The 21,554-nt window shown below is 43.8% G+C and overlaps 1 protein-coding gene across 1 annotated transcript; it reads left to right on the forward strand.

Annotated features, from left to right (window-relative positions):
• The first annotated feature begins 258 nt into the window (after window positions 1-258).
• Window positions 259-20,395, forward strand: LOC120362650 (uncharacterized). The gene is made up of 4 exons (XM_039465486.2): window positions 259-303; window positions 14,160-14,286; window positions 15,097-15,192; window positions 18,642-20,395. The coding sequence occupies exons 1-4, from the start codon at window positions 274-276 to the stop codon at window positions 20,393-20,395; spliced, it is 2,007 nt and encodes a 668-aa protein (XP_039321420.2). The 5' UTR covers window positions 259-273.
• The last annotated feature ends 1,159 nt before the right edge of the window (window positions 20,396-21,554 follow it).

Below are 21,554 nucleotides of genomic sequence, written 5' to 3' on the forward strand. Positions count from 1 at the left end.
CTCCTCAGTCCAGCATCTAATCACAACTTCTGTCACTCAGGGCCTGAGAGGGTGGGGTTTTAAACGTTATCCAATCAGCGACGCTGGGCTGTGAACCGTCCAATCAGGCACGCAGCTGGAGAGAACAGCACAGCTTCCGGGATGTGGCGGGCCCTTTGTCTCTCACAGCAGTCGGAACTCCAGGTCCCGTCTTCACTCCTTTGGTTCTCCGCTCCTAGAAACCCAGCCTCTGTGGCCCCGTGACCTGCAAGCTTTGGGAGATCCACAGCTAAGATGCCGGGATCCCCTGGAAGCCTAGAAATGGTGAGAGTGCTGGGTGTTACATTTCGAGAGAGGGGAAGTGGTTGTGGCGGGACTCAGGCCTTCCCACAGTAAGCTCCACAGTCTGTGCCTGAGTTTTCCTTGCCCAGCTCAGCCTCAGTCCCCTTCAGCCATAAGGTGGTGGCTGCGCCAACAGCCGGCCCCGGATGTCCTGTCTTTTCCCTGCGCCCTGAGTGTGCCCTGGCCTGAAGCACTTTCTGGGCAGCTTTGCACCCGAAGCGCGGCTTCTCTTCCAGATTGTGCAGGGACCACGGGAGGGTCGTGGGGAGAATCCTGACTTGGTCTGCGGGTGCATGCATGGGAACAGCGTTGTTCCATGGGGTTCCCAGTTCGTATTTTCTCCTATTAAAAATATGTGGGAGTCTCTGCAAAGATATTAAAGAATTTCATCAAAGAGTGGTTCTAGAATTGTAGAGCACCCAGCTATGGTTTGTAGTTTGTGGTCTATAAGAGAGGCTTGAAGGCAAGTCTTTTATAAAATGCATGATGAAGAAAACCAAATTTAGTAATTGGTTAGATACAGTTACGTGGGTTCTTTTGTTGTTTATTTTTTTGAGACCTAGTCTTGCTCTTTCGCCTAGGCTGGAGTGCAGTGGCACGATCTCGGCTCACTGCAATCTCGGCCTCCCGTGTTCAGGCAATTTTTCTGTCTGGTCTTTCTATAGAAAGCTAGCCCTACATCACCCCTGGGTACCCCAAGTTAGGTGGTGATGAAGGAATGAGAAAAAGATTAAGAGAAAAAGTGGGACCAGGGGGACAGCACTTTATTACCCTAGAGGAAACAGCGAAGGTCCCGAGCTCTAATCATCCACACCATTTATTGATTACAATCACTATGATCTATAGGGTAGGGTTGGGGTGATGGTGGAGTGAATCAGTGAGCCAAAAGTGTATCAGTGAGCCGGAACTGGTGTGTCATTCTAAGGACTGTTAATAGTGGCGGTTTGGGAGTTTCACAAAAAAAGAACATGTGGTTATCTTTAGCTTATTATCTATGTACAGCTGATGGAATGCTGGCCTTACAAGGAGCCTACAAGTCTGGCTACATCATAGTGCTACGAAGGGGTTTTACGTCCTTGAGCACAATGTTTATGGTAACAGAGCTGAGGTCACCCTGCACTGGAACATGAGGCATGGAGAGGCCTTCCTCCTCAGAGGCCTCCTGCAGTCTTCCGAAGTTTGTTGTTCCTTATGTGTTACTCATAACCAATTTACGTAGGCACTCTGTAAGTCCTTTCTCCTCTGCTGTTTTTCCCAATAGCTTCCCAAGTAGTTGGGACTACAGGCATGAGCCACTGCACCTGGCTAATTTTTATTTATTTTTTTTTTTAGTAGAGACGGGGGTTTCACCGTTTTAGATCAGGGTCGTCTTGAACTGCTGACCATGTGATCTACCTGCCTCAGCCTCTCAGAGTGCTGGGATTACAGGCATAAGCCACCATGCCTGACCTGTTACTCACTTTTTTTCTTTCTGGTGCCGTGACTAGGATACTTCACTATTTAACAATAGCCATTCTGACTGGTGTGAGATGGTATCTCCTTGTAGTTTTTTGTTTTGTTTTGTTTTGTTTGTGTTTCTCTTTTTTTTTTAGACGGAGTTTCACTCTTGTTACCCAGGCTGGAGTGCAATGGCGCAATCTCGGCTCACCACAACCTCCGCCTCCTGGGTTCAGGCAATTCTCCTGCCTCAGCCTCCTGATTAGCTGGGATTACAGGCACGTGCCACCATGCCCAGCTAATGTTTTGTATTTTTAGTAGAGACGGGGTTTCATTTTGAGCGGGATGGTCTCGATCTCTTGACCTCGTGATCTCTTGACCTCGTGATCCACCCGCCTCGGCCGCTCAAAGTGCTGGGATTACAGGCTTGAGCCACTGTGCCCGGCTTTCGAGTTTCTCTAATGTGATGAGAATTTTAAAAAATATTTTTGCTAGCTACATATTTCTGTTTTCAAGAACATCTGTTCATGTGTTTTTAGCCTACTTTTAAAATATGGTGGTATGTTGTTTTCTTGTAAAGTTATTTAAGTGTCTTAATTCTGGATATTAAATCTGTAAGAAATAGTTGGCAACTTTTTTTTTTTTTTTTTTTGAGACGGAGTTTTGCTCTTGTTACCCAGGCCAGGGTGCAATGGCGCGATCTCGGCTCACCGCAACCTCCGCCTCCTGGGTTCAAGCAATTCTCCTGCCACAGCCTCCTGAGTAGCTGGGATTACAGGCACGTGCCACCATGCCCGGCTAATTTTTTGTATCTTTAGTAGAGACGGGGTTTCACCATGTTGACCAGGATGGTCTCGATCTCTCGACCTTGTGATCCACCCGCCTCGGCCTCCCAAAGTGCTGGGATTACAGGCTTGAGCCACCGTGCCCGGCCCAATAATTGGCAACTTTAAAAGAAAATTTTGTTGATTGTCTGTTTAGTGTGTTAATATTTTCCTTTTCTGTGCAAGAGCTCTTAAGTTTAATTCGGTTCCATTTGTCAATTTTTGCTTTTGTTGCAGTTGCTTTTGGTATCTTCATCTTGAAATCTTTGCTAGTTTCTATGCCTAGTATGGTAGTTTCTAGGTTATTTATCTTCCAGGTTTTTTTTTTTTAATCATAAGTTTTGCATTTAAGTCTTTAATTCATCTTGAGTTGATTTTTACATATGGTATAAGGAAGGGGACCAGTTTTAATCTTCTACATAGTTCTAACTAGTTGTTCCAGCACCATTTCTTAAATAGGGAGTTCTTTTCACATTCCTTACATCAGCGTTGTCAAAGATCAGATAGCTGACCCACCTCAGCCTCCAGAGTGCTGGGATTACAGGTGTGAGCAATGGTGCCAGGCTGTCAACACAGAAATTTTAAAGCCCCCCTTTGAGAATGTGGCTCTTTAAGCTTTTCAGATCTTGTGTAGTGACTGCTACAGTTATGTGAGAGGTTCCAGGTTGTAAATAGAAGCTGATGACAATCTGTAAGTGTAAACAAGCATTTTTTTTTTTTTTTTTTTTTTTTTTTTTTTGAGGCAGAGTTTCGCTCTTGTTACCCAGGCTGGTGTGCAATGGCGAGATCTCGGCTCACTGCAACCTCCGCTTCCTGGGTTCAGGCAATTTTCCTGCCTCAGCCTCCTGAGTAGCTGGGATTACAGGCACACGCCACCATGCCCAGCTAATTTTTTGTATTTTTAGTAGAGACGGGGTTTCACCATGTTGACCAGGATGGTCTCGATCTCTTGACCTCATGATCCACCCGCCTCGGCCTCCCAAAGTGCTGGGATTACAGGCTTGAGCCACCGCGCCCGGCATTTTTTTTTTTTTTTGTGACGGAGTTTCGCTCTTGTTACCCAGGCTGGAGTGCAATGGCGCGATCTCGGCTCACCGCAACCTCCGCCTCCTGGGTTCAGGCAATTCTCCTGCCTCAGCCTCCTGAGTAGCTGGGATTACAGGCACGCGCCACCATGCCCAGCTAGTTTTTTGTGTTTTTAGTAGAGACGGGGTTTCACCATGTTGACCAGGATGGTCTCAATCTCTTGACCTCGTGATCCACCCGCCTCGGCCTCCCAAAGTGCTGGGATTACAGGCTTGAGCCACCGCACCAGGCCTTTTTTTTTTTTTTTTTTTTTTTTGAGTTGGGAGTTTCGCTCTTGTTACCCAGGCTGGAGTGCAATGGCGCGATCTCGGCTCACTGCAACCTCCACCTCCTGGGTGCAGGCAATTCTCCTGCCTCAGCCTCCTGAGTAGCTGGTATTACAGGCATGCACCACCATGCCCAGCTAATTTTTTGTATTTTTAGTAGAGATGGGGTTTTACCTTTTTGACCAGGATGATCTCTCTTGACCTAGTGATCCACCCGCCTCGGCCTCCCAAAGTGCTGGGATTATAGGCTTGAGCCATCGCGCCCGGCCTAACAAACATCTTAAGAGTGAGATATCAAGGCCATAAAGTATTCAGGGCCATGACCACAACTATACCTACCTTTAAATTATTATATTGGAATAGAATATTCTTGTCCTTCTTCTTACCTAAAAGCTAGCAAATCAGGATAAGAATCCAGCTTCTGGAGCTCCACCAAGGCAGTTCCATTTTCTATTTAGAATCAGCCTGAGTTTCTCCAGCCTGGGTTATCATTTGACCATCAGCCCTGGGTCACTGGAAATCCTCTCGCAAGCAGCTAGGTGTCTTGCAGACATTTGAGGATGTCCAGGGCAGAACTGTGTCAGGCTGACAAGAATGATTAATTCTGCTTCTGTATCAGTGTAAGAGAAAGCAGTTATCCTGTGTTGTCTTCTCCCTGATACAAGAGATAACTTTGGTTGGTACCCAGATGAGAGTTTCTGAAGTTTTCTGGTACTTGGGTGAAAGACAAAGAGGAGGTCTGCTGACTCAGACAAATAAACTAATTGCTTCCATTACATATCATTATTCAAAAAATAGATACAGTAGTCATGGTCCCTACTATCCACAAATTTTTAGTCTAGACTCGCCACTGGATACAAGATTGAATTAAGCATCATATGGTTGGTACAATGAATAGATAGATGTGTGCCAAAACAAACAAACAAAAAACTCGATCCACTTTTTTTTTTTTTTTTTTTTGAGACAGAGTTTCACTCTTGTTACCCAGGCTGGAGTGCAATGGCATGATCTCGGCTCACTGCAACCTCCGCCTCCCGGGTTCAGGTAATTCTCCTGCCTCAGCCTCCTGAGTAGCTGGGATTACAGGCACGCACCACCATGCCCAGCTAATTTTTTTTTTCTATTTTCAGGAGACACGGGGTTTTACCATGTTGACCAGGATGGTCTTGATCTCTTGACCTTGTGATCCACCCGCCTTGGCCTCCCAAAGTGCTGGGATTACAGGCTTGAGACACCGCGCCCAGCCTCAACTTTTTTTTTTTTTAAATATTGTGACTTCTGATGTTATTACCTGAAGGAATATTTATGGACGGAAGAGTTATGTGTTTTTTTGTTTGTTTGTTTTTTTTACTTTTCTAAGAATACATATTTATCTTCCACTAAAATTATCCTAGAAAGTGAAAACTTTAAAAGATTGATTTAAATTGCTTATTAGTTTATGTTATAAAATTGAAAACGCAGTGGCAAAAATTGGTTAAAGTTACAAAAACTGTGAAATTTAAGTTTTTTAGATAAGCTTAGGAAAAACAGAACTGGAAGTACCCCAGAGGCATAGACAACAAATTCTACCTAGGGTCTTCTCCCTGCCTCAGTTCTGATCAGACCCACCCTTTTTGGAGGACTTATTTAGGTCTGGCCCCACTCTGGAGTCTTTCCTTACAAAACTGATGTATAAAGATTCAAGTTTTGGCTGACAAAGTGTGCTGACTTTCTAGAGGTGTTTACAATATCCTGAAACCCAAAAACAGATAAATAAGAAAAATAAAGTATACAGTTCAAGATCTTAATTTTTTTTTTTTTTTTTGAGATGGAGTTTCGCTCTTGTTACCCAGGCTGGAGTGCAATGGCGTGATCTCAGCTCACCGCAACCTCCTCCTCCTGGGCTCAGGCAATTCTCCTGCCTCAGCCTCCTGAGTGGCTGGGATTACAGGCACGTGCCACCATGCCCAGATGATTTTTTTTATTTTTAGTAGAGATGGGGTTTCACCATGTTGACCAGGATGGTCTCGATCTCTTGACCTGGTGATCCACCCGCCTCAGCCTCCCAAAGTGCTGGGATTACAGGCGTGAGCCACCGCACCTGGCCCTCAAGATCTTAATTTTTTTTTTTTTTTTTTTTTTTTTTCCCCCGAGACGGAGTTTTCGCTCTTGTTACCCAGGCTGGAGTGCAATGGCGCGATCTCGGCTCACCGCAACCTCCGCCTCCTGGGCTCAGGCAATTCTCCTGCCTCAGCCTCCTAAGTAGCTGGGATTACAGGCACGCGCCACCACCCCCAGCTAGTTTTTTTGTATTTTTAGTAGAGACGGGGTTTCACATGTTGACCAGGATGATCTCCATCTCTCGACCTCGTGATCCCCCCGCCTCGGCCTCCCAAAGTGCTGGGATTACAGGCTTGAGCCACCGCGGCCGGCAAGATCTTAATTTTTAAATTTTATAGGAAAATCAGTGTTTACAGAAACATTCCATTTGGCAACTTGGTTTTTTTTTTTTTTTTCCTTGAGACGGAGTTTCGCTCTTGTTACCCAGGCTGCAGTGCAATGGCACGATCTCGGCTCACCGCAACCTCTGCCTCCTGGGTTCAGGCAATTCTCCTGCCTCAACCTCCTGAGTAGCTGGGATTACAGGCACGTGCCACCATGCCCAGCAAATTTTTTGTATTTTTAGTAGAGACGGGGTTTCACCATGTTGACCAGGATGGTCTCGATCTCTCGACCTCGTGATTCACCCGCCTCGGCCTCCGAAAGTGCTGGGATTACAGGCTTGAGCCACCGCGCACGGCAACTTGGTTTTTATTCCTGCAGATCTAGTAGTCACTCCACAATTCACAAACAAGTAAATATAAACACGAAAAATTTTCTCTAAACTACATTAAATTTTTTCTATGTTTATATTTCTTTATCTGTAGATCTTTACCTGTCTATATTTAGCTTTTAGTTATTTATATTGCTGCCTTCTGTTTTTTCTGCAAACTTTAAGGAGCCAGCAAAGAATATGAAACTTTAGAATGGAGATGTTTTTTGTCTTTTTATACAAATCTTTTATTTTTAGGCTGGGCGTGGTGGCTAACACCTGTAATCCCAGCACTTTGGAAGGCCGAGGTTTGTGGATCACAAGATCAAGAGATCAATACCATCCTGGCCAACATGGTGAAACCCCGTCTCTATTAAAAATACTAAAATTAGCTGGGTATGATGGCGCATGGCTGTAGTCCCAGCTACTCGAGAGGCTGACGCAGGAGAATCACTTGAACCTAGGAAGTGGAGGTTGCAGTGAGCCAAGATCGTGCCATTGCACTCCAGCCTGGAAACAAGAGTGAGACTCCCTCTTTTTTTTTTTTTGAGACGGAGTTTCGCCCTTGTTACCCAGGCTGGAGTGCAATGGCGCGATCTCGGCTCACCGCAACCTCCGCCTCCTGGGCTCAGGCAATTCTCCTGCCTCAGCCTCCTGAGTAGCTGGGATTACAGGCACGTGCCACCATGCCTAGCTAATTTTTTGTATTTTTAGTAGAGACGGGGTTTCACCATGTTGACCAGGATGGTCTCGATCTCTCGACCTCGTGATCCACCCGCCTCGGCCTCCCAAAGTGCTGGGATTACAGGCTTGAGCCACCGCGCCCGGCGAGACTCCCTCTTAAACAAACTTTTCATTTTTATTACTCAAAATTTTTGATATTTTATTTAGCTTTTTGACTCTGTTCTTGCACCTTCAACACCTTCATGATGATTTTCTGCTCCTCAATAAGGAAAACATGCTTGATCCTGTCACAAACACATTTAGCACACATGGAACCACCATAGGCTCCGCTGACATGTTTCTTTGTTTTGGAAAGAAGTTCTCATAAGAACTTTTGGTCTTATGGCACAAACCCCTCGAAGTCTGCCGGGGCACACACCACATTCATACGTTGGTGCTTTCCCAACCTTCTTGGTATAAAGGTAAACAATTCTATTACCAGGGTTCAGGACAGCCTAGTTTTGTTAGAGGCTGTATTGCAGGGAAGCCTGCATTGGTATGTGAAATGCTGGACCATTTTGAGTGCAGGTAGATAACGTCTCCGAAGGAGTGAATGGAGCTTTTTTGTCTTTATTTCTACCAGAATTATTTGCGGTGTGAAGAGTGCTGAGTGTAAGGGACTCTGTGCTGTGCCTGCTTTCTCTAATGCTTATAGCTCGTCCAGGGGAGCACATCAGCATTGACAGGGGAATTCTTTAAAACAGCCATCCATGGACCCTTTACAAAACTCCAGAATCAAATTACATAGAGTGGGACCAACATTACTAAGTGATTTTTGAGCTCATTAAAGTTTGGGAGGCAATGGTTAGCTAAGTGGTTATCAGCCCAGGCTTCTCATTAGGATTACATGGCCAATTTGCAGAAATCTCTTTACTTGTACCTTTCCATGGGTTGTGTTTATTTTTCTAGGTGAAAGTATTTATGTTGTTTTAATTGTGTCTCATGTGACTCTGAGGTGAGACCAGAATTAAGTATGAGGGGTTCATACATTCATGAGAGTGAAGTTTCACCTTTACACTTGGTCACAGGAACTGTTCTGTTTGGTTTTGGTAGGGAGAGATCAGTGTGACCCATATTTCCATTACTGTAGCAGAACTTGCTGGTATTTGTGGTGGGCGTGGACTCCTGAATACAGAAATAGAGAAACCTATTTTTATATTAATGGAGCAGCTCATTGTTCCTGAAAGTCTTCTGTTATACAAAACAGAAATGGGTGGGCTTTTTCTGCAGGTCTTAGTTCTTTTATCTGTGGGTGTGAGGCCAGCAGGTAAACAGGTGGTGCTGACACCTTTAAAGGAATTTTCTGAGAATACTGGTGTAACTACTCCAGAGAATATCATCTGAAAAAGAATTTCCAAAAATGGTGGAAGAAAAAAATTGGTTGGTTTGTTTTAGCGAAACATGTGTCAGATGAAGAGCTGTGTACACTCTGCTTCCTGGAGTGCCAAGCATTTAGTTGCCACAGACCTTTACTTCTCTACTTGTGTTTCTTTTGTTCCAATGAGTTTGTTTTAATTTTTAAAATTCTGTTGACAGTCAAGGGTGTTTGCTAAATATTTATCTCCTTAATCACAGAGCCATCTCTGCACTTTCTAAATCATGGCTTTTTATATGCCTGCAGAATTCTCACCATGCATTTATAATCTGCAATATTAAAAATGTTGCCTTTGTTGCTGTTGAACATGGAAAGGTGTGGATGCTCATGATTCCTATTGAGGGAAAGCTCGGGTCCTTAGTAAAGATGGGAGAACATGTAACGAGGTTTCATTCATTAGCTCTATGTGGAACAGGATTAAGAAAATGCTTGAAGGCCGGGCGCGGTGGCTCAAGCCTGTAATCCCAGCACTTTGGGAGGCCGAGGTGGGTGGATCACGAGGTCAAGAGATCGAGACCATCCTGGTCAACATGGTGAAACCCCGTCTCTACCAAAAATACAAAAAATTAGCTGGGCATGGTAGCGCGTGCCTGTAATCCCAGCTACTCAGGAGGCTGAGGCAGGAGAATTGCCTGAACCCAGGAGGCAGAGGTTGCGGTGAGCCGAGATCACGCCATTGCACTCCAGCCTGGGTAACAAGAGCGAAACTCCCTCTCATAAAAAAAAAAAAAAAAAAAAGCCGGGCGCGGTGGCTCAAGCCTGTAATCCCAGCACTTTGGGAGGCCGAGGCGGGTGGATCACAAGGTCGAGAGATCGAGACCAACCTGGTCAACATGGTGAAACCCCGTCTCTACTAAAAATACAAAAAATTAGCTGGGCATGGTGGCGCCTGCCTATAATCCCAGCTACTCAGGAGGCTGAGGCAGGAGAATTGCCTGAACCCAGGAGGCAGAGGTTGCGGTGAGCCGAGATCGTGCCATTGCACTCCAGCCTGGGTAACGAGCGAAACTCCGTCTAAAAAAAAAAAAAAAAGAAAAAAAGAAAATGCTTGAAGCCGAGTGCGGTGGCTTAAGCCTGTAATCCCAGCACTTTCGGAGGCCGAGGCGGGTGGATCACAAGGTCGAGAGATCGAGACCATCCTGGTCAACATGGTGAAACCCCGTCTCTACTAAAAATACAAAAAACTAGCTGGGCGTGGTGGCGCGTGCCTGTAATCCCAGCTACTCAGGAGGCTGAGGCAGGAGAATTGCCTGAGCCCAGGAGGCGGAGGTTGCGGTGAGCCGAGATCGCACCATTGCACTCCAGCCTGGGTAACAAGAGCGAAACTCCGTCTCAAAAAAAAAAAAAAAAAGAAAATGCTTGTTTAGACAGGATGGCATTTATCACCATGAAAGTGTAATAACCTAACCTGGGTTAGCCTAACTGACTCCATCTTAGCTGCAAACCTGAGAAGCTCTGTTGAGCCTTTCCCTCTCTGCCGAGGCCCCCTCCGGTGCATTACTGGGTCACCTGTTGCACTCAAAGCTTTGAACTGCACTCAAAGCTTTGAAGGGTTAAAAGTGGTTCACAGCACCTGTAACCACTGTAACCACATCCTGCTTCCCAAGTCTATCTGCTATTGTGAATCCCTTCCTTGGTGATTGATTGTATGGAAAGTTCCCCATGCTATCCCCCTTAGTGATTGTATAGAAATACCCTTAGCAACTGGCCGGGCGCGGTGGCTCAAGCCTGTAATCCCAGCACTTTGGGAGGCCGAGGCGGGTGGATCACGAGGTCAAGAGATCGAGACCATCCTGGTCAACATGGTGAAACCCCGTCTCTACTAAAGGTGCAAAAAATTAGCTGGGCGTGGTGGCGCGTGCCTGTAATCCCAGCTACTCCGGAGGCTGAGGCAGGAGAATTGCCTGAACCCAGGAGGCGGAGGTTGCGGTGAGCCGATATCGCGCCATTGCACTCCAGCCTGGGTAACAAGAGCGAAACTCCGTCTCAAAAAAAAAATAAAAAAATAAATAAAAATAGAAATACCCTTAGCAACTAACAATCCTGGGAACTTACTGTCCCCTGGTTACCAGCTTCCTCATCTAACTTCCTGTTCTGCTTCTGTAAAATTCTGCCTCAGCCAGGATCTGGCTCCCCTACCTAAATCAAGGTATAAAAGATAATCAGGCCCCTTCCTTGGAGCCAAGAGAACTTTGAGTATTAGCCGAGGTCGCCAGCTAAGAAAAAGGATTCTTAATTTGGAACTCAGTGTGTGGTACATTCCTTCTAACTCGCTCGGTTATTACTAAAGCTCTGAAACAAAAATTATTGGGAGATACCTGTTCTCTAGGGTGATAAAGGCTACTCTAAATTGTTATTAAAAATTACGGAACATAGAAGATACCTGTATCTTTTTTTTTTTTTTTTTTTTTTTGAGACGGAGTTTCCCTCTTGTTACCCAGGCTGGAGTACAATGGCGCGATCTCGGCTCACCGCAACCTCTGCCTCCTGGGTTCAGGCAATTCTCCTGCCTCAGCCTCCTGAGTAGCTGGGACTACAGGCACGTGCCACCATGCCCAGCTAATTTTTTGTATTTTCAGTAGAGACGGGGTTTCACCATGTTGACCAGGATGGTCTCGATCTCTCGACCTCGTGATCCACCCACCTCGGGTTCCCAAAGTGCTGGGATTACAGGCTTGAGGCACCGCGCCCGGCCAGATATCTGTATCTTGAAGGCAGCATAAAACTGATTTTTCTGTATTGTTAAATTCAGACTATAATTTTCTTTCTGATGGACAATATCTCAGCAGTGATGCTTTCTTCTTCAGTGTACATCAGCACATCATAAAACATTGTCCTGTGCCTGCAGCAGCCTTGGTTCGTATCTGAGTCGTGGCACCAAAAAAAAAAAGAAAAAAAAAAAGAAAAGAAATTGTCCTAGCACAGTTGGTTTTAAAATTTACTTAGTTGCCGGGTGCGGTGGCTTATGCCTATAATCCCAGCACTTTGGGAGGCCGAGGTGGGTGGATCACAAGGTCAGGAGATCGAGACCATTCTGGCCAACATGGTAAAACCCTGTCTCTACTAAAAAAAATACAAAAAATTAGCTGGGCATGGTGGTGCATGCCTGTAGTCCCAGCTAGGGAGACTGATGCAGGAGAATTGCTTGAACCCAGGAGGCAGAGGTTGCAGTGAGCTGAGATTGTGCCACTGCACTCCTGCCTGACACCTGGTGGCAAAGCCAGACTCTGTCTCAAAAAAAAAAAAAAAAAAAAAAAAAGAAAAAATAAGAGGCCAGGCGCAGTGGCTCAAGCCTGTAATCCCAGCACTTTGGGAGGCCGAGGCAGGTGGATCACGAGGTCAACAGATCGAGACCATCCTGGTCAACATGGTGAAACCCCATCTCTACTAAAAATACAAAAAATTAGCCGGGCGCGGTGGCTCAAGCCTGTAATCCCAGCACTTTGGGAGGCTGAGGCGGGTGGATCACAAGGTCGAGATATCGAGACCAACCTGGTCAACATGGTGAAACCCCGTCTCTACTAAAAATACAAAAAATTAGCTGAGCATGGTGGCACGTGCCTGTAATCCCAGCTACTCAGGAGGCTGAGGCAGGAGAATTGCCTGAACCCAGGAGGCGGAGGTTGTGGTGAGCCGAGATCGCGCCATTGCACTCCAGCCTGGGTAACAAGAGCGAAACTCCGTCTCAAAAAAAAAAAAAAAAAATTACAAAAAATTAGCTGGGCATGGTGGCACGTGCCTGTAACCCCAGCCACTCAGGAGGCTGAGGCAGGAGAATTGCCTGAACCCAAGAGGTGGAGGTTGCAGTGGGCCAAGGTCGCACCATTGCACTCCAGCCTGGGTAACAAGAGTGAAACTCCGTCCCAAAAAAAACTAAAAATAAAAAATAAAAATAAAATTTACTTAAAGAGCTCTCTCTAAAATATATATTTCACTATAGAGTTACTTATATTTCTCCTCATTATTAAGTTTATTTATGTAGCTAAAGAGCTGTGCGTAAAGCATCACATCATTTAATCTGGCAGCTGCCTTTCTTGTTTTGTTTTGTTTTGCCTATCTCTGTCTTTGGAAAATGAAGACTCTTTGTTTACAGGTCAGAATAACTGGGTAAAACACAGGATGTTTGTTTCCACTTACTGGATATTTGGCAAAATACTCTTGTGCCAAACACATTGGCATTACTAGTGAGCTTGTTAGAAATTCAGAAACTCATATACAATTGAATAAAAGAGCTTAGGGACTGGAAAAGGAAAAAGAAAGAAATTTAGAAACTCAGACTTTATTTTAGATCTTCTGAAAAGAAAAATATGCACAAGATCGCCAGTTTAATTTACACATTAAAACGTTAAGAGGTGCCTTTTTTTTTTTTTTTTTTTTTTTCCTTTGAGATTGAGTCTTGCTCTGTCGCCCAGGCTAGAGTGCAGTAGCACCATCTTGGCTCACTGCAACCTCCATCTGCTGTGTTCAAGCAACTTTCTGGCCTCAGCTGTCTGAGTAGCTGGGACTATAGATGCCTGCCACCATGCCTGCTAATTTTTTTTTTTTTTTTTTTTTTTTTTTGAGACAGGTTTCGCCCTTGTTACCCAGGCTGGAGTGCAATGGCGCGATCTCGGCTCACCGCAACCTCCGCCTCCTGGGTTCAGGCAATTCTCCTGCCTCAGCCTCCTAAGTAGCTGGGATTACAGGCACGTGCCACCATGCCCAGCTAATGTTTTGTATTTTTAGTAGAGACGGGGTTTCACCATGTTGACCAGGATGGTCTCGATCTCTCGACCTCGTGATCCACCCGCCTCGGCCTCCCAAAGTGCTGGGATTACAGGCTTGAGCCACCGCGCCTGGCGCCTGCTAATTTTTTGTTATTTTTAGTAGAGATAGGGTTTCACCATGCTGACCAGGCTGGACTCAAAACTCCTGACCTCGTAATCTGCCTACCTCAGCCCCCAAAGTGCTGGGATTACAGGTGTGAGCCACCTCACCCTGCCATAAAAGGTGCCTTCTAATTCAACATGTTTTTTCTGTCTGAAACGTATGGACAATTCATTCTTTGTGATGCAAATATAGCACTAAAAATGTACATGTTTGTGCTTATGCCTTTAGTTTTATACTTTATCATTCATAAAAGTATTATATATACTGGTGTTGTGGATCTTATGCCATTCTCTTTTCTCAGAGTTAGAGAATAAATTAGATACTATTTCTGTGTTAAAAACCGTTGGATAATTTTAGTCATTTCTGTAAGTCAGAACCAATTTTCTTTACTCTTTCATTTAATCTTAACTTAATAAATTCCACCCATGGACACTTGTAAATGTATGTGCATGTTGTGTGTGTTTCAGGGGTCGTTGACATTTAGGGATGTGGCCATCGAATTTTCTCTGGAGGAGTGGCAGTGCCTGGACACAGCACAGCAGGATTTGTATAGAAAAGTGATGTTAGAGAACTACAGGAACCTGGCCTTCTTAGGTGAGAATAACTTTAATACACAATTCCTTGTATATCCTAAAGGTTTCATTTCTGTTTTCTGTTTTTCTAAAATAATTTTTTTTTTTTTTTTTTTTTTGAGACTGAGTTTCGCTCTTGTTACCCAGGCTGGAGTGCAATGGCACGATCTCGGCTCACCGCAACCTCCGCCTCCTGGGCTCAGGCAATTCTCCTGCCTCAGCCTCCTGAGTAGCTGGGATTACAGGCACGCGCCACCATGCCCAGCTAATTTTTTGTATTTTTAGTAGAGACGGGGTTTCACCATGTTGACCAGGATGGTCTCGATCTCTCGACCTTGTGATCCACCCGCCTCGGCCTCCCAGAGTGCTGGGATTACAGGCTTGAGCCACCGCGCCCGGCTCTAAAATAATTTTTGATAATTTATGCTTTCCATAATGAATTTCTAATCCCTGTTTTCAAAAAATCTCGAACTGTCCATGCAGAAAAAACTTAAATGTTTTATCTTGGCCTTAACCTTTTACATTCCTGAGTTGGTCCGTATCCTTTACTCTACAATAGTGGCAATTTCAGAAATTTAGTGGTATAAAATATTGTTGCCCCTATGTAATTCTACTTGCCACCACTAATTTTTGACTCATGAGTACCAGGTAGTAAAATTAAGAACTTACTAATTTAAAATATTTTCTAAATGTTAAGAATTTTCTGTCATTAATAGTATTTTGGGATTAATTTTCTAGATTATTCTATGACATCCTCTTTACTAAGCACGATACTAGATTGATAATTTGAGAATATGAGCAAGATTCATGTAATTTGTTTTTAATAAAGCAGGTATTGCTGTCTCTAAGGCAGATCTGATCACCTGTCTGGAGCAAGGAAAAGAGCCCTGGAATATGAAGAGACACAGTATGGTAGGCAAGCCCCCAGGTAGGTGAGAGTGAATAAAACAGTTGACATAGTTGAAAGGTTGGAAGATTTAAAAAAAAAAAAAAAAAAACAGTCCCTACAATGTGTTTTCGGAAGCTGTGTTCCAAAGCAGATAGTTTCTGGGAAGCCTGAGGTGTGTGTTTGTTTTGTTGTTACTGTTCTCACATAGGGCCATGTTCTCTCTTACACTTTCAAATTCTCGAAGCAGTCTACTTTTCCTTCATTGATCTTCCTTCAGGTTTACAGTGAGAGCCAAAGTCCTCTTCACGGCATATGAGTTCTCTTTTTGCATCATGTATAAAGTGTGTGTGAGTAGTGGTCCCTATTCTACAGCTAGTGCTCGACCACGATTGGTTCCGACAGACCGGTCGTAACACGATTTGGTCGTAAGTTGAGTAAGCTGTAAGTACAGTTGAAGTGGTCCACGCGGAGATGGTAGTGCTGCCAGAAGCTGGTCCACACTGTTGTACGCCGAGCTGGGCAACGTTTGTGCTGCCAGACGCGGAGCAGTCGTGGCTAGCGGTTGTGGTAAAGTCGAATGGTCGTAAGTTGCATAGGTCGTAAGTCAATCAATATCTGTATTGGCTTTTTGGCTTTTTTTTTTTTTTTTTTTTTTGAGACGGAGTTTCACTCTTGTTACCCAGGCCGGAGTGCAATGGCACAATCTTGGCTCACCACAACCTCCGCCTCCTGGGTTCAGGCAATTCTCCTGCCTCAGCCTCCTGAGTAGCTGGGATTACAGGCATGCGCCACCATGCCCAGCTAATTTTTTGTATTTTTAGTAGAGACGGGGTTTCACCATGTTGACCAGGATGGTCTCGATCTCTTGACCTCGTGATCCACCCGCCTCGGCCTCCCAAAGTGCTGGGATTACAGGCTTGAGCCACTGTGCCCGGCCTTTTTTTTTTTTTTTGAGATGGAGTCCTGCTCTGTCACCCAGGCTGGAGTGCAGTGTTATGATCTCAGCTCACCGTTAACTTTTGCCTGCCAGGTTCAAGTGATTCTCCTGCCTCAGCCTCCCAAGTAGCAGGCACCACTGTGCCTGGCCTGTAGTATTTTTTCTTTTTTAGTCCCCTCTCTCAAAAACGTCCTGTAATGTGTTTTCAAATCAGAAACTGTAATGCCTTTATCATTGTTTCTTCTTTTGAAGACTGTTGGGTACTTCATCGCCTTTTGAGATTCCATATACTCAAGAGGTTGCTATTTTTTTTTTTTGAGACGGAGTTTTGCTGTTGTTACCCAGGCTGGAGTGCAATGATGCCATCTCGGCTCACCGCAACCTCCGCCTCCTGGGTTCAGGCAATACTCCTGCCTCAGCCTCCTGAGTAGCTGGGATTACAGGCATGCGCCACCATGCCCAGCTAATTTTTTTGTATTTTTAGTAGAGACGGGGTTTCACCATGTTGACCAGGATGGTCTCAATCTGTTGACCTCGTGATCCACCCGCCTCGGCCCCCCAAAGTGCTGGGATTACAGGCTTGAGCCACCGCGCTCGGCCTGAGGTTGCTACTTTTATTACCTCAAAAATGGAATGAGAAATTTTGAAAAACATTGTGTTTATTCTGTACATTACATTGAACATTATAAACATCTTCAAGGTATTATTTCAACCTTCGAAAAAGAGCATGCTGATCAGTGTGTTTTATGTCTATGTATTGGTACATTTTTAGTTTTTTGTTTTGTTTTATTTTGTTTTTCCATTTGTTTTAGTGGGGGTGGAGTTTCACTCTTCTTGCTCAGGCTGGAGTGCAGTGGAACAATTTCAGTTCATCAAAACCTCCGCATTTCCGTTTCTACTGCCTCAGCCTTCTGAGTTGCTGGGATTACAGGGATACACCACCACATACAAACTTAGTTAAAGCCTAGATAAGTTTGTATTTTTAGTAGGTACAGAGCTTCTCCATGTTGATGAGGCTGGTCTTAAACTGCTGACCTCAGGTGATACTCTGCCTCAACCTCCCAATGTGGTGGGTTTACATGTATGAGGTATACTCCCAGCCAACACATCACTTTTACCTTGCAGCTCCTAACATTCTCTTTTCTGTGACTTTTAAAATAGTTAATTTTTTTTTTTTTTTTTTTAGATAAAGTCTCAATCTGTTACCAGGCTGGAATGTAGTGGCATGATCTTGGCTCACTGGTTCAAGCAATTCTTCTACCTCGGCCTCCCCAGTAGCTGGGATTATAGGCGCCTGCCACAATACTCAGCTAATTTTGTATTTTTAGTAGAGAAGGAGTTTCACCATGTTGGGCAGAATGGTCTCAATCTCCTGACCTTGTGAACAGCCCACCTTGACCTCCCAAAGTGCTGAGATTACAGGTGTGAGCCACCACACCTGGGCTGTTTTTATTTTTTTATTTTTTTTATTTTTATTTTTTATTTTTATTTTTATTTTTTTTGAGACGGAGTTTCGCTCTTGTTACCCAGGCTGGAGTGCAATGGCGCGATCTCGGCTCACCGCAACCTCCGCCTCCTGGGTTCAGGCAATTCTCCTGCCTCAGCCTCCTGAGTAGCTGGGATTATAGGCACGTGCCACCATGCCCAGCTAATTTTTTGTATTTTTTTAGTAGAGACGGGGTTTCACCATGTTGACCAGGTTGGTCTCGATCTCTCGACCTTGTGATCCACCCGCCTCGGCCTCCCAAAGTGCTGGGATTACAGGCTTGAGCCACCGCGCCCGGCCTGTTTTTATTTTTTTAAGTATTTTAAATGTTTTTGTTATTTACACTTTTCTGATTGTTTATAGTTCTCTGTGTTCACAGTTCACTCATTATTATTTTTAATTTTTAAAATAAATGTACACATCAATTTTTATTTCTGAAAATTTTATGTTTTTCTCAAAAGCACATTGCCCTTTTGTATATACATTTTAATCTTTTCTTAAAATTTGAACATTAAAGTTAATGTGTCCCAATCTTTAAAATATGGCTATCTCCTGACATACTTTGAATAAATGTCTGGGTCAGAGATTCTAAGAGTCTCTCAAACATGTTCTTAGAATGTGTCTTGTCTAGGCCAGGCACGGTGGTTCAAGCCTGTAATCCCAGCACTTTGGGAGGCCAAGGCGGGTGGATCATGAGGTCAAGAGATCGAGACCAACCTGGTCAACATGGTGAAACCCCATCTTTACTAAAAATACAAAAAAATTAGCTGGGCATGGTGGTGCGTGCCTGTAATCCCAGCTACTCAGGAGGCTGAGGCAGGAGAATTGCTTGAACCTAAGAGGCGGAGGTTGCGGTGAGCCGAGATTGCGCCATTGTACTCCAGCCTGGGTAACAAGAGTGAAAATCCGTCTCAAAAAAAAAAAAAAAAAAAAAAAATTAGGGCCTTTGCTATTTTGCTATGCTATCTTATTTATGTAGTTTGTATGATGTTATAGGTTAGATTTATAATGTATATTTATCTCAGCCTAGTAAGTGAAGTAATTTGTTATTTTTATTTCTTTCAGTTCTGTGTTCTCATTTTGGCCAAGACCTTTGGCCAATGCTGGGCATAAAAGATTCTTTTCAAAAAATGGTACTGACAGAATATGAAAAATGTGGACATAAGGATTTACAGTTAAGAAAAGGCTGTAAAAGTGTGAATAAGTTTAATGTGCACAAAGAAAGTTATAATGAACTAAACCAGTGTTTGACAGCTAAAAGAAGCAAAACACTTCAATGTGATGAATATGTGAAAGTCTTTCTTAAATTGCTAAATTCAAATAGACATAAGACAAGACATACTGGAAAGAAACCTTTCAAATGTAAAAAATGTGGCAAATCATTTTGCGTGCTTTTACACCTAAGTAAACATAAAAGAATTCATATTAGAGAGAATTCTTACCAATGCGAAGAATGTGGAAAAGCTTTTAATTGGTCCTCACACCTTACTAAACATAAGACAATTCATACTGAAGAGAAACCTTACAAATGTGAAGAATGTGGCAAAGCTTTTAAACAGTCCTCGAACCTTATTAATCATAAGAAATTTTATACTGGAGAGAAACCCTACAAATGTGAAGAATGTGGCAAAGCCTTTAGTGTATTCTCAACCCTTACTACACATAAGATAATTCATACTAAAGAAAAACCCTACAAATGTGAAGAATGTGGCAAAGGGTTTATCCTATTCTCATTCCTTACTAGACATAAGATAATTCATACAGGAGAGAAACCCTACAAATGTGAAGAATGTGGCAAAGCCTTTTCCTGGGCCTCAGCCCTTCGTACACACAGGAGAGTTCATACTGCAGAGAAATTTTACAAATGTGAAGAATGTGGGAAAGCTTTTAAGGATTCCTCAACTCTTAATAGACATAAAATAATGCATACAGGAGAGAAACCCTACAAATGTGAAGAATGTGGCAAAACCTTTTCCTGGGTCTCAGCCCTTCGTACACACAGGAGAGTTCATACTGCAGAGAAATTTTACAAATGTAAAGAATGTGGGAAAGCTTTTAAGGATTCCTCAACTCTTAGTAGACATAAAAAAATTCATACTGGAGAGAAATTCTACAAATGTGAAGAATGTGGAAAAGCTTTTAATCGGTCCTCACACCTTACTAAACATAAGATAATTCATACTGAAGAGAAACCTTACAAATGTGAAGAATGTGGCAAAGCTTTTAAACAGTCCTTAAACCTTACTAATCATAAGAAATTTCATACAGGAGAGAAACCCTACAAATGTGAAGAATGTGGCAAAGCCTTTACCCTATCTTCATACCTTACTGCACATAAGAGAATTCATACTGGAGAGAAACCCTACAAATGTGAAGAATGTGGTAAAGCTTTTAACCGGCATGCACACCTTACTAGACATAAGAGAATTCATACAGGAGAGAAACCCTACAAATGTCAAGAATGTGGCAAAGGCTTTACCCTATCCTCATACCTTAGTAGACATAAGATAATTCATACAGGAGAGAAACCCTACAAATGTAAAGAATGTAACAAAACCTTTAATGTATTTTCAACCCTTAGTAAACATAAGATGATTCATACTGGACAGAGACCCTACAAATGTGAAGAATGTGGCAAAGATTTTAAACAGTCCTCACACCTTACTAATCATAAAATAATTCATACTGGAGAGAAACCCTACAAATGTGAAGAATGTGGCAAAGGCTTTACCCTATCCTCATACCTTACTAGACCTAAGAGTATTCATACAGGAGAGAAACTCTACAAATGTGATGAATGTGACAAAACCTTTAACTAGTACTCATATCTTACTAAACATAAGAAAATTCGCACTGCAGAGAAACCCTATGAGTGTGAAAAATATGGCACAGCCATTAACTAGTCCTCAGTTCTTAAAAAATGTGAGATAATTCATACTGGAGAGAAACTCTACAAAGCAGAAACATGACAATGCTTTTAACAACACCTCAAACTTTTCTAACTTTTCAAACAGTAAAAGAAATCATGTTGGTGAGATATATTGGTTATAACAATACATTCAACTCTAAAGGACGTGATAGAAATTAAGTAATACATAATGAATTATTTTTTCTTTTTTTTTTCTTTTTTTTCTTTTTTTTTTTTTGAGACGGAGTTTCGCTCTTGTTACCCAGGCTGGAGTGCAATGGCATGATCTCAGCTCACCGCAACCTCCGCCTCCTGGGTTCAGGCAATTCTCCAGCCTCAGCCTCCTGAGTAGCTGGGATTACAGGCATGCGCCACCATGCCCAGCTAATTTTTTGTATTTTTAGTAGAGACGGGGTTTCACCATGTTGACCAGGGTGGTCTCGATCTCTTGACCTCGTGATCCGCCCGCCTCGGCCTCCCAAAGTGCTGAGATTACCGGCTTGAGCCACCGCGCCCGGCTTCTTTTTTTTTTGAGACAGAGTGTCGCTCTTGTTACCCAGGCTGGAGTGCAATGGCGCGATCTCTGCTCACCGCAAGCTCTGCCTCCTGGGTTCAGGCAATTCTCCTGCCTCAGCCTCCTGAGTAGCTGGGACTACAGGCACGCGCCACCATGCCCAGCTAATTTTTTGTATTTTTAGTAGAGATGGGGTTTCACCACGTTGACCAGGATGTTCTCGATCTCTCGACCTCGTGATCCACCCACCTCGCCCTCCCAAAGTGCTGGGATTACAGGCTTGAGCCACCGCGCCCGGCGTTATTTTTTCTTTTCTTTTTTTTTTTTTCTGAGACGGAGTTTTCGCTCTTGTTACCCAGGCTGGAGTGCAATGGCGCGATCTCGGCTCACCGCAACCTCCGCCTCCTGGGCTCAGGCAGTTCTCCTGCCTCAGCCTCCTGAGTAGCTGGGATTACAGGCACGCGCCACCATGCCCAGCTAGTTTTTTGTATTTTTAGTAGAGACGGGGTTTCACCATGTTGACCAGGATGGTCTTGATCTCTCGACCTCGTGATCC

This window comes from Saimiri boliviensis, chromosome 14, assembly GCF_048565385.1.
Source record: "Saimiri boliviensis isolate mSaiBol1 chromosome 14, mSaiBol1.pri, whole genome shotgun sequence".
In the NCBI taxonomy this organism is placed as follows: domain Eukaryota; kingdom Metazoa; phylum Chordata; class Mammalia; order Primates; family Cebidae; genus Saimiri; species Saimiri boliviensis.